This window comes from Dermochelys coriacea, chromosome 9, assembly GCF_009764565.3.
Source record: "Dermochelys coriacea isolate rDerCor1 chromosome 9, rDerCor1.pri.v4, whole genome shotgun sequence".
In the NCBI taxonomy this organism is placed as follows: domain Eukaryota; kingdom Metazoa; phylum Chordata; order Testudines; family Dermochelyidae; genus Dermochelys; species Dermochelys coriacea.
The window spans coordinates 32,701,296-32,714,706 of record NC_050076.1 but is presented as its reverse complement, the minus strand read 5'-3'; the positions used below and the strand labels follow the sequence as shown (position 1 = coordinate 32,714,706).

The window sequence follows — 13,411 nt, the reverse complement described above, 5'->3', positions numbered from 1 at the left end:
TCCAGCGCCCCAACCCCCTGCCCCAGCCCTGAACCCCCCTCCCACCCTCCAAACCCCTTGGTCCCAGCCCAGAGCACCCTCCTGCACCCCCAACCCCTCATCTCAGCCCTACCCCAGAGCCCATACCTCCAGCTGGAGCCCTCATCCCCCTGCACCCCAACACCCTGCCCCAGAGCCCCCTCCCGCACCCTGTACTCCTCATTTCTGGCCCTACCCCAGAGCCCGTACCCCCAGCCAGAGCCCTCATCCCCTCCTGCATCCCAATCCCCAATTTCGTGAGCACATGGCCCGCCATACAATTTCCATACCCTCAGGCCAAAAAGTTTGCCCACCCCTGATTTAGTAACACATACAACTTGTGATCTGAATGACAAAGCTATGGACAGTGAAGTTTGTGATACACTTTTTAAATTTTGTTAAAAGCAATATTGCAGGAATAGAGTGGCATTAAAGGTAAGATTCAGCTGTGCTCGTCCTGCCACTTAGAGTGGAACAAAAGTGAGGTGTACCAAATAACTCAGCAACTCCAAAAACATAGCCCAATAGTGGGATTCCACTGCTTTCCATGTGGAGAGCAATGTGAATTTGATTTTGAGACTTTCTCTATGCTTACTTTTCTAAATAACTTAGCTATAGGATTATTATTAGTTCTGTAGTAAGACAGAAATATGAATGTGGAAAATCTCAAGTGTAAAACCTTGAGCAGGCTTGTATTTAGACAAGCATTAGAAAAAATTGTTGATAAACTGATGATTCAGTAGGCGACACTCTTCTTTCCAAGCCAATATGATGTTACTGGGCCCTGTGCTCTTTTCTAGCTCTCCAGAGAGTGGTAGCATCACCTCCATATGACTCCCACAGTAAGACTTAGGAGGAACCATATACATTATTCTCTACACTGGACAGTGAGAGAGCACTATCTGCCAAGCTGTCCCTTCACAGTAACCCAATGACATACCAGTGAAAAATTCCAACCCTGAAATCCGTTAGCAAAAAACCAAAATAATTATTCCTTATATAACTCCACTGACTTCAATAGAGTTACACCAAAGATAGGTTTAGTTCTTGTTGAGAGTTACAAACTGTATGCAACAAGAGGTTTAACTAAATTAACTTAGACTGTAAGCTCCATAGGACAAGGAATGTCTTTTTTACTACATGTTCATAGAGCACCTAACATAGTGAGGACTATATCTCTGTTGGGGTCTCTAGGCTCTACTTTAATATATATATAATAAATTATGTATGAATATAATTAGTAAAAACTGTGTTGTATTCACCTTGTATTTTTTCATAACTGCATTACTTTCAAAGTTGGCAGTTTCTTCCATAAATCTGCCAACCAGCAACATAGCCCGACCATGGATTAGCTGACTTTTGGTGTCAGATGCTGCTTTATTCTCAGGAAAACATAATTCAACTCCCTTCTGAAGAACAATGAGAGCCTGGTGCACCTCACCCTTAGAGAAAGAGGGAAAACATTAATCAACATATGCCTTTTGTTTGTTTATTTTAAAGAAACAGAATAGCTTACTTTTACTAACCAAGAAAAAACAATGTTAAGTAAGTAAAAGCCTCAGGTAAGTAAAAGCCTCAGTTTATGATTGCACAAATGAGGCTCCAACAATCCCTTTAGCTTTCGCTACTGAAACATCCACTATCATCCATTAAGTCACTGATAAATACTCGTTTCAATAACAAAAGTTAGAGCATCTACCAATTTTCTTCATTTTGTTCAGGAACTAAGTTTAGAAACTTTCATTGACCTCCTCCTCAGTTGCACCTGTTGTTCAATTTACTACATTTATTTTAATTGAATTTCTCAAACCACTAGCACTCAAGAGTCAATTCATAACTCTTACAAATGCATTAACATTACACGTTTATTGTACTTTTGTTTAAATTAGATACTTACTTTTATTCTTTTATAGGTAAGAATGCATTTTAATTTGAATCATTTCATTTCTTTTTTGCTTACCTTGGACCACAGCCACTTTGCTCTTTCTATATATAGTTCAGATAGCGTGGATTCCCCAGCATTCAGAAGAGCATTGTATGCAGTTTGGTGATGACCAGCTTTTCTTGCAACTCTGGCACTCTGGAGCCAACATTCTCCAACTAGTTCACTGTAATCCTGTCTGTGGTGATTTTTTCCAAAACAAAGATCCATTTATGAGTCCTGCCATTACAATCTCAAATACATACCATAAATGTATTGAAATACAAACACAAATAGCTTAACAAACTGTTTATTAAAAAGAAATTCACTTTAAATAAAATAAACATTCATAATACTTTTGTTCTCTATTGTTTATCCCCCTAAGTCTGGAAATAATTATTTTTCCCTGCTAATCTCATCTTTTCTCACTTGGAAAACACCGCTTTTGTCTTGTATTTGAAATTTAACAGGGCTGCTTTTGTTTATAATGTAAATTTCAGTAGATTCTTACCATAACTCACGAATATGTGCAAAAATACTACTAATGTATAAGAGAAAAGCTAGTATTCGATTGATATGCAACATGGAAGGACAAGAAATAATCATAGCTTCACCTTTTATTGAGGCTAAGCAAAGCCCGTCTGAGTGCTAAAATGGGTTCTTTTGCTCTATAGGAGTTCTGCGTCATTTCTATACGAGCAATCCAGTTTAGAGAATCTTTACCATGGTCACCATCCATTTGCTGAAACAATGGTATAATACTGTGTTCCAGTTCACACAGCATATGTAACCTACAGTGAAAGGATATGGGAATGTACTTTAGAAATTGTTTGCCATTTTCAGTTACATGTATCTTATGTTTAGCATTTGTCATTTCATACCCAAAGCTGACCACATGAATAATCCAAAATACCACGCTTCCTTAAAAGAAAATACATCAAGAATATCTAAGTTAGTGAACTGGTCATTGTTTTCTCACCACCTCCTCTCTGAGATAAACTGAACTCAGAAGCAATGGAATTTGCTAAGTACGGACTCAATCCTACATTCCTTCTTCAAACAAAACTCTCACTGATTTCAATGGCAAATTCATCTGGGTAATGAGTGCAATATTTTAAAAACAATTATAGCCATTTTCTTTTAGCAATAATTCTTATGAATATTGTGATGGGGCAAGGCCAGCTGGCTAGAGAAAAGTAGTGGGAGATAGATATATTGGCTCCAGGCTAAACAAATCCCTGGTACCAGGATAAGTGAAATGGAAGCTGCTCCAGGTCAATTAAGACATCTGGGGCCAATTAAGAACTTTCCAGAAGGCAGGGAAAAGGCTAGGTTGATTGGGACACCTGAAGCCAATCGGGGCTGGCTGAAACTAGTTAAAAGCCTCCCACTCAGGCAGGTGGGCGTGCATGTCAGGAGCTGTGGGAGGAAGTTGCGCTGTTGGAGAGGATGAGTAGTACACACCATATCAGGCACAAGGAAGGAGGCCCTGAGGTAAGGGTGAAGTGGAGCTTGAGGAAGGGAGGGCTGCTGTGGGGGAAGTAGTCCAGGGAATTGTACATGTCATGTTTCTAAAAGGTCAGCTACCATAGCTGTTACTATTAGGGTCCCTGTGCTGGAGCCCGGAGTAGAGGGTCCCCGGGCTCCCCCCCCAACCTTGCCCCCTTATTAATCACTGAGACTGGGAGACAACAGAGACTGTGCGAGGAAGAATAACTTCTCCTCAACTCCCTCGCTGGTTTATGATGAAAATGGCTCAGTAGACTGTGACCCTTGCCTCTAGAGAGAGAAGGGTTATGTGCAGGGTCACAGTGAGCCTCTGAGGCTAATGAAATCTGCCAGGAAACGTGGGACCCACTGAGGCAAGGACCAAGTTTTGTCACAATATATAATACCACAATTAGAATAACTTTTACAGAAATGGTAAAAGATCTTTGTCACTGTTTAAATTCCAAAGTTAAGAACTATTTAAGTTCTTATTTCTCATTAACTAGCAGACTAAGTTTGGAGAGCTGACATGAGAATAGTGACGAGATGAAGGCTTGTGAATAGTCAAGAGCATTTGGAAATGCAGAATTCTTTTGAACGGCATTTTCCAATATAAGCATAAAACCTGGTACATAAAACAGAATTTTTAAAAAAATTGAGTTGGTAAGCAAGTTAAAATGTATATTTTGCATGAAGCCACATGTCTTCATTGTTATGTGGAGGTATAAGATATAAAAAGATAATACTGAACCTTTTTCTTGTGCATTGCCACGTCTACAATATTTTAAGTCAAACTTCAGTTCAACTACACTAAACTGCCTTTAAAGGGAAAGGTTTCAGAGTAGCAGCCGTGTTAGTCTGTATTCGCAAAAAGAAAAGGAGTACCCGTGGCACCTTAAATTTGTTAGTCTCTAAGGTGCCACGGGTACTCCTTTTCTTTTTTTTAAAGGGAAATAATCTCTACTTGTGTTGAGTCTAGAAATGAAGGACCAAATTCTGCTCTCAGTTACAGATGTATAAATATAAAATCTCACTGATATTAGTGAAGTTAATACACTGGACTAAATTTCAAGTTTTAGCTGTAGTGTATTTAGGGCAGGAATTGGTCCCAGGTGTTCATTTTCTGACATGCATATATGAATTCACTTGCTGATTTTTTGATGAGTGCAACAGTTACAAAGAAAAATTATGAATACTTCCAGGGAAAGAACACCACAAAATCTCAGTCAATCAGGAAAGGTTTGCAGTTGGTATTGTATATGTGATTGTTATGCAGAAAGAGTCGGAAAAAACAAGATACCAATAGATCAGCACCATTTATCATCTGAAAATGAAGAGTTCTTAATGTCGATTACATGAATTACACATGCATTTTAAAGTGAGTTCTTTAGCCCTTGAACACAATGAAGTGGTATACAGAAGCCACAAAATACCTGATAATGTGTTCATATCCTCGCTGATAGGACCCTCTTTCAAAGCTTGCTGCTGAGAGAGGTACAATCTGCTCTGCTCGAACAACTTTCAGTGTCTTATAAAAAGCTGCTGTGTTTTTCTTTTTGGCTGATAACAACAATTGTCCCAGTCTGACACTCCAAGTACTGGACTTCACATCTAGGGGACAAAGAATCAGAAATTGCATTTTATTAGATGCTCAGGCAAAACACCATAGCACATAGGTGCTGAAACTAGGGGTGCTACCTCACCCCGGCTTGAAGTGGTTTCCATTATATACAGGGTTTACAGTTTCGTTCAATGGCGCTGAGCACCCCCCACTGCAAAAATTGTTACAGCATCCCTGCCATAGCCTGTCAATAATGTAACATTTGAGAAATGTTTAGTGGAAATTCTTGATCAAACAAACTTTCATCAGAATTGGTCCAAATAGGTGTCAAAAAATGTATGACAACTTAAAAAGGAGTACAACTTTAATATTTTATTATTCCCAAGAGATTGCAAGCAATTTGTTCCAATATATGCTTTTAGAAATCCTATCGGTGAAATTTTATGAGAAGCCTAAGGGTGTTTGGCCTGATGATCCCCTGACAATCCCAGTCGGAAAGGATCAGATAAATTTACAAAAACTGTAGCGTTAATACTAGCTGATACATCACAGATCAAGAAATTTGCAACAAATGCCTTCTGGTTAAAGCTGGTCAAATCCGAACATATATAATTGCACAAAAATGTTCTCATTTTGACATCTAGTTTCCTACCTGCAGCCAAATAATTTTCCAATAAATCCCAGTGTGTTAGTTTCCAGGCTGCCTCCACTCTATATGTATTCAATTCAGATGTCCACTCCGGCCTATAAAAGTATACACAATCAGAACACAGTACAAAACCAGCCAGTGCTATAGCCATTATATTTTCTTGGCATTAGTTCTACATTATATAAACTAATTAACTTTTAAACAGCAAAACCCCTATATTACTTGAAAAGCAAAGGTTGTTAACTTGCTATGAATAACATTATGTAAAACAAAAAATGTGATCAATTTATAGTAATTTGAAATTGACATCCCATAAACTGAGTCTGCAAGTCGTATATATACACTTTACTAGGAACATATTTTATGATAAAAAAAGAAACTTTTTGGTCAAAATTCACTAATTGTGCACAGAAAACTGTATATTGGAAAAAAACATAAAAGAAAGAACAAGTATGTGGCAATCAGCAATACGCTAACAGTGAAGGATTTTTTTTTCCTTGAATAAATTAAAGCATATATCTATCTCAGGGTTGGGCAAACTTTATGGCCTGAGGGCCACATCTGTGTGGGGAAATTGCATGCAGGCCATGAATGTAGGGCTGGGGCAGAGGGTTGGCATGCAGGAGGGACTGCGGGGTGTGGGAGGGGCTGTGGTATGCAGGAAGGGGCTCAGGGCAGGGGGTTGGGGCACAGGAGGGGTGCGGTGTATATAAAGGGGCTCAGGGCAGGGGGGTGGGGTGCGGGGGGGTGCGGCACAGGGCTCTGGGCAGGGGTTGGGGCGCGGGAAGGATGTGGGGTGTACAAGGAGACTTAGGGCAGGGGGGTGGGGTGCACGGTGCAGGAGGGGTTCAGGGTGCGGGTTCCAGCCCGCCGCCGCTTACCTGGAGTGGCTCCGGGGTGGCAATGGCATGCAGGGGGCTATGGCAGGCTCCTTGTCTGCCCTGGCCCCGCCGCTCCCGGAAGCGGCCGGCACCATGTCCCTATGTCCCCTGGGGGTGGGGGGGCAGAGGCCTCTGCCACATGCTTTCCTCCCCTGCAGGTACCTCCCCGAAGCTCCCATTGGCCACGGTTCCCCATTCCCGGTCAATGGGAGCTGCAGGGGGTGGTGCCTGAAGGCGAGAGCAGCGCATGGAGCCCTTTGCTCCCCTCTCCCCTCCCCTCCCCAGGGGATGCGGGGATGTGGTGCCGGCTGTTTCCAGCAGTGGTGCAGAGCCCATGGCGCCACGGGGGTGGCAATCCCACAGGCCAGATCCAAAGCCCTGATGGGCCGGATCCAGCTCGCAGGCTGTAGTTTGCCCACCCCGATCTATCTGCACTGAGTATTATACACAAAGGAAGTAGCAGTATTTCAGACAGTGTTGAAATCTTGAAGTTAGAGAAATTTTAAATGTTTTCATTTTGTCCATAAAATCCTATTTCCACACCGCTAGATACACCTGCAGTATTAGAACTTTTTATTATTCAAAACAGGGGTTGTATTAAATTATTACCTGTTGGCAAGCACTCCATTCACCTGAGTGATTACAGTAGATAACTGACCAAGACCTAACATGGACTTCACTACACCATGATAATGAATGATCTAGAAATGCAGATAGAATAGATCAAAATATATATCGCATATAATCAAGACATATCATGTTGGTAGCTTCCGGGTTCAAGTATATCAATTTTGTTTTTTCATTATTCTTTTACATTTTTCTTGTTATGAATATGACATGAAAAGAAAAAGGTTTAAATAATTAAATTATCACAGCTAAAAAGAATAACCAAATTCACACCAAAAAAATCAAATTTGAACAGAACTCCCTGGAAAAGAAATCTCAGCTGATATCAGTAATTTCTAAGATGTGTTTCAGAACAAAGTAAAATGGATTTTTTTTAGTACATATGTTTGAGAACTGCTAGGGAAAGTTGTGAACAATAATGTGACAAACTCACTGTCATGGAGTAATATACCCCTGTGGCCCAGCAACCCGGGGCTAATGCAGGTACTGCAAGCCAAAGCTGACTGGCAGCTTCACAGCAGCTGGGAGAGTAAAAGAGCTCGGAAGCAGAGGGGCAGGGCAGCTGCCAGCAGAGCAAGCAGGCTGGAGAGGAAAACTCTGACAGCAAGCTGCTGAGAAGCTATGCAGAGAAGAACCTTGAGAAGGGCCGATCGGATCAACAGGGTGAAAAACCTACAGAAATAGAGACCAAGAAAGGTGGGAAGGAACTCGGGGCACAGCAGGAGTTGTTGAGTCCTGATTTTGCCTGTCTGGCTTAATGGCCCTCCACTGGAACCCAGTGGAGTGGGTGGGCCTGGGTTCCCCTATTTCTCAGAGACTTGAAAACTGAGGTTTCCAGACCTCCTGGGGACCAGTACCACATGACCCTGTCAAGAATAAAGGGAAAATTCCTGCGCCTCACTGGGACAGACTCAGGCAAGGGGAACCGACTGACTACCCTGCAAACGGTGTGCAAACCGGAGTGAGCAAATGGTGCAACGCTTCATTTGGCCAAAGAGGGCGCTGTTGCATCAACACCCTCACCCCCATACACATCTCAATTTCACTTTTAAATTAAATGTGTTTGGAAGCTAGAGAATGACTTGCTCCAGTTTGCCAAGTATTGTTTATAGTAACTCATCTGCAGTCATTGCAGCAGTGTACATGTTCATATTTTACATATATAGTCTAAGCCTCTATCATATTTTTTTGCCTTTTTGTTGAATCATGAAATAAGAATGCGTCTTTCATTTTACCTGGTCAGATTCCAGCTGAATAGCCCTGTCATAACAAGCTGTGGCATCTCTCAGCAAACCAATGCTTTCGTGTTCAAGGATTTGTTCTTTGAGAGATGGCTCTGCTTTCCGAATTGCACTGACCCCAGCTACTCCATCTGGCTCATGCATAGCAGCATACAATTTCTTTTTTCGAACATGGAAAATATTACAATTGAAAACATAAATCAATCAAACACAGTGGTTCAGCTGTAAAGGCCAACAACAAGACATTTGTATAATATGTTAAGAATCAAGCATGTTACTTAACTGTCATGTAAAACTGCTTCAAAGCAGAGTTCTAAGTCACAAATTGTGACTCTAAGACATCACATAACTGAACAATACCATCTTTAGACATCTTAGATTTTTCTGGCCAAACTTCCACATGAACTTCAGTCATTAATTTTCAGATGGCTCAATAACAACAATCTCATGTTATTGAATAGGTACTTTATCAAATTTATTTGAAGCAACTTGCACAAAGGACAAAATAAAGTATTGTATTATGCAGTAAATTGTATAATACAGAGTTGCAAATGCATATGACTCTTACACATCACAGAAGGAGTGTTCTAGATTATTTTTCAAACTAGGAAATCATTGGGCAATTTCAACCATGAGAAGAAGTGAACTCTAACAGGAACTCAACTAACATATAAGTTAACTATGCCGCTTGAAAATAAATTTTTCATCTTTGTAATATACACAGTGTGCACTTTTCCTCTATTTTAGCATAAATTACTTCTTTATAAAAAGATTTCATAATTGTAATATTTTATTTATATAAATCATGACTAGCTTTTATTTATTTTAAAAAGAGGGTCACGTTCATTGAAGACAAAATTGCTCTTTTTTGAAAAAAGGAGCCATTTTAGCGATAATTGTAGATTTTTATTTCATTTTCTTGTTTTCTTCTAATAAAGAGAAACCTCCTCCATCTTATCACATAAGCAGACATGATGAGAAGGGGGAAACAGCCCTTGGTGCTTGAAGATAGATAGATAACGGTCTACTGCGGCTTCAGACAACAACCACCTAACCACATCTTTCAGAGTAGCAGCCGTGTTAGTCTGTATTCGCAAAAAGAAAAGGAGTACTTGTGGCACCTTAGAGACTAACATTTATTAGAGCATAAGCTTTCGTGAGCTACAGCTCACTTCATCGGATGCATTTGGTGGAAAAAACAGAGGAGAGATTTATATACACACACACAGAGAACATGAAACAATGGGTTTATCATACACACTGTAAGGAGAGTGATCACTTAAGATAAGCCATCACCAACAGCAGGGGGGGGAAGGAGGAAAACCTTTCATGGTGACAAGCAGGTAGGCTAATTCCAGCAGTTAACAAGACTATCAGAGGAACAGTGGGGGGTGGGGTGGGAGGGAGAAATACCATGGGGAAATAGTTTTACTTTGTGTAATGACTCATCCATTCCCAGTCTCTATTCAAGCCTAAGTTAATTGTATCCAGTTTGCAAATTAATTCCAATTCAGCAGTCTCGCGTTGGAGTCTGTTTTTGAAGCTTTTTTGTTGACGTATAGCCACTCTTAGGTCTGTGATCGAGTGACCAGAGAGATTGAAGTGTTCTCCAACTGGTTTTTGAATGTTATAATTCTTGACGTCTGATTTGTGTCCATTCATTCGTTTACGTAGAGACTGTCCAGTTTGGCCAATGTACATGGCAGAGGGGCATTGCTGGCACATGATGGCATATATCACATTGGTAGATGCGCAGGTGAACGAGCCTCTGATAGTGTGGCTGATGTGATTAGGCCCTATGATGGTATCCCCTGAATAGATATGTGGACAGAGTTGGCAACGGGCTTTGTTGCAAGGATAGGTTCCTGGGTTAGTGGTTCTGTTGTGTGGTGTGTGGTTGCTGGTGAGTATTTGCTTCAGATTGGGGGGCTGTCTGTAAGCAAGGACTGGTCTGTCTCCCAAGATCTGAGAGAGCGATGGCTCGTCCTTCAGGATAGGTTGTAGATCCTTGATGATGCGTTGGAGAGGTTTTAGTTGGGGGCTGAAGGTGATGGCTAGTGGCGTTCTGTTGTTTTCTTTGTTGGGCCTGTCCTGTAGTAGGTGACTTCTGGGTACTCTTCTGGCTCTGTCAATCTGTTTCTTCACTTCAGCAGGTGGGTACTGTAGTTGTAGGAATGCATGATAGAGATCTTGTAGGTGTTTGTCTCTGTCTGAGGGGTTGGAGCAAATGCGGTTATATCGTAGCGCTTGGCTGTAGACAATGAATCGAGTGGTATGATCTGGATGAAAGCTAGAGGCATGTAGGTAGGAATAGCGGTCAGTAGGTTTCCGATATAGGGTGGTGTTTATGTGACCATCGCTTATTAGCACCGTAGTGTCCAGGAAGTGGATCTCTTGTGTGGACTGGTCCAGGCTGAGGTTGATGGTGGGATGGAAATTGTTGAAATCATGGTGGAATTCCTCAAGAGCTTCTTTTCCATGGGTCCAGATGATGAAGATGTCATCAATGTAGCGCAAGTAGAGTAGGGGCATTAGGGGACGAGAGCTGAGGAAGCGTTGTTCTAAGTCAGCCATAAAAATGTTGGCATACTGTGGGGCCATGCGGGTACCCATCGCAGTGCCGCTGATTTGAAGGTATACATTGTCACCAAATGTGAAATAGTTATGGGTCAGGACAAAGTCACAAAGTTCTGCCACCAGGTTAGCCGTGACAGTATCGGGGATACTGTTCCTGACGGCTTGTAGTCCATCTTTGTGTGGAATGTTGGTGTAGAGGGCTTCTACATCCATAGTGGCTAGGATGGTGTTTTTAGGAAGATCACCAATGGACTGTAGTTTCCTCAGGAAATCGGTGGTGTCTCGAAGATAGCTGGGAGTGCTGGTAACGAAGGGCCTGAGGAGGGAGTCTACATAGCCAGACAATCCTGCTGTCAGGGTGCCAATGCCTGAGATGATGGGGCGTCCAGGATTTCCAGGTTTATGGATCTTGGGTAGCAGATAGAATACCCCAGGTCGTGGCTCCAGGGGTGTGTCTGTGCGGATTTGTTCTTGTGCTTTTTCAGGGAGTTTCCACTAACCCAGGAACCTATCCTTGCAACAAAGCCCGTTGCCAACTCTGTCCACATATCTATTCAGGGGATACCATCATAGGGCCTAATCACATCAGCCACACTATCAGAGGCTCGTTCACCTGCGCATCTACCAATGTGATATATGCCATCATGTGCCAGCAATGCCCCTCTGCCATGTACATTGGCCAAACTGGACAGTCTCTAAGTAAACGAATGAATGGACACAAATCAGACGTCAAGAATTATAACATTCAAAAACCAGTTGGAGAACACTTCAATCTCTCTGGTCACTCGATCACAGACCTAAGAGTGGCTATACTTCAACAAAAAAGCTTCAAAAACAGACTCCAACGAGAGACTGCTGAATTGGAATTAATTTGCAAACTGGATACAATTAACTTAGGCTTGAATAGAGACTGGGAATGGATGAGTCATTACACAAAGTAAAACTATTTCCCCATGGTATTTCTCCCTCCCACCCCACCCCCCACTGTTCCTCTGATAGTCTTGTTAACTGCTGGAATTAGCCTACCTGCTTGTCACCATGAAAGGTTTTCCTCCTTCCCCCCCCCCCCCCCCCCGCTGTTGGTGATGGCTTATCTTAAGTGATCACTCTCCTTACAGTGTGTATGATAAACCCATTGTTTCATGTTCTCTGTGTGTGTGTATATAAATCTCTCCTCTGTTTTTTCCACCAAATGCATCCGATGAAGTGAGCTGTAGCTCACGAAAGCTTATGCTCTAATAAATTTGTTAGTCTCTAAGGTGCCACAAGTACTCCTTTTCTTTTTGCTAACCACATCTGCCATCTTTGAGAAAAGACAAAAGGAGGGGTAACCTTAAGCGTTGACAACTCTAAACATGACCTGTCTCTGTTTTCATCTTCTTTTTAAATTAAATAAAAAAAAATTAAAACCTGCAAAAATCCAAGATGCTCCTGAATATTCTGTTTCTTTTCTGTGATGAATGATTCGAAGTGCATTACAGCCCTTGTGTATGCTTTAGAGCGAAAGGAAGCAGCAGCCAATGTATCCTGAGGTATGAGGTCTAGAAAACGTGTCACACTTTGATATTCTGCATAATCCTCACTTGATGCTATGGAATAAAACAGTTAAAGAAGTTTATCATCCAAGTTTCATTTATAAAGTTATCATTAAAGATTAAAGTTCAGTTCATCCATTATACCCAAATTAATGATTTAATTAAGAATAAAGTTTCTCTCTTCCTTCAATATCAATTTCTTAACAGCAATTTAGCTTCATGTTAAGATTTTCAAAGCAGCATATATATATCAACTTAGTTTTATAAAAGATTTCTAAAAATAAATTCAAGATAAAAGAAGAAGTCTTAGAACATCTGTTTCTTACTTTATGAATCCATAGGTTTCTCAAAATAGCAGCTAGAAAACACTATGAGCATGGCAAGGGGATAGTGTTAATTTGCTATACCAGCAAACTATCTTGGCAGTGATATTCCATTCATATGTGGTCCTAATTTGAAGGGACATGTCTAAATGCTTATTTTAAGAATACAAAATTCCTTTTATATACAATACAAAGAACATCACTAACCTTTCAGATCCCCTCTGTCTTTGCTTGACTTACTAACAGTTTTCTCAGCAATAAGCATCTGGAATTTATGTCTCGCCCATTGTGTTAGATGATCAAGCATGGAAAACACTGTCTGTGTACTTAGTTGACTCAGATCTGATGCACTATCCTGCAGTCTTCTAGTACACAGGTCATCGTGTTTGAGAACAGCCATGATCTCTGCATACACCTACATAGAGGTTAATATGAAAAATATCAAAAAGCTTTTATTCTGATCATAAAGTCTGCAAAATATTAAGAGACAACAGATGGAACGGGTCAACCTAGAAATATTAGACACTAACAGCATTTGTTAAGTGTTGGCAGAGTTTTTGGGGCAGTATAGAGTTCTTGCCCCAAGGGCC

General features: G+C 41.1%; 1 protein-coding gene across 5 annotated transcripts in view; it reads right to left on the bottom strand.

Moving 5' to 3' along the window:
* Positions 1-13,411, bottom strand: part of ATR (ATR serine/threonine kinase) — a 98,749-nt gene that overhangs the window by 32,677 nt on the left and 52,661 nt on the right. For all 5 annotated transcript variants that reach the window (XM_038417411.2, XM_043492876.1, XM_043492875.1 and 2 more), the window contains 9 exons: positions 13,029-13,236; positions 12,374-12,552; positions 8,381-8,545; positions 7,128-7,219; positions 5,641-5,732; positions 4,861-5,038; positions 2,554-2,730; positions 1,979-2,138; positions 1,281-1,460 (listed from right to left, as the gene is read on the bottom strand). In XM_038417411.2, the coding sequence (XP_038273339.1) occupies positions 1,281-1,460; positions 1,979-2,138; positions 2,554-2,730; positions 4,861-5,038; positions 5,641-5,732; positions 7,128-7,219; positions 8,381-8,545; positions 12,374-12,552; positions 13,029-13,236 (1,431 nt within the window). The remainder of the gene's footprint in view (positions 1-1,280; positions 1,461-1,978; positions 2,139-2,553; positions 2,731-4,860; positions 5,039-5,640; positions 5,733-7,127; positions 7,220-8,380; positions 8,546-12,373; positions 12,553-13,028; positions 13,237-13,411) is intronic.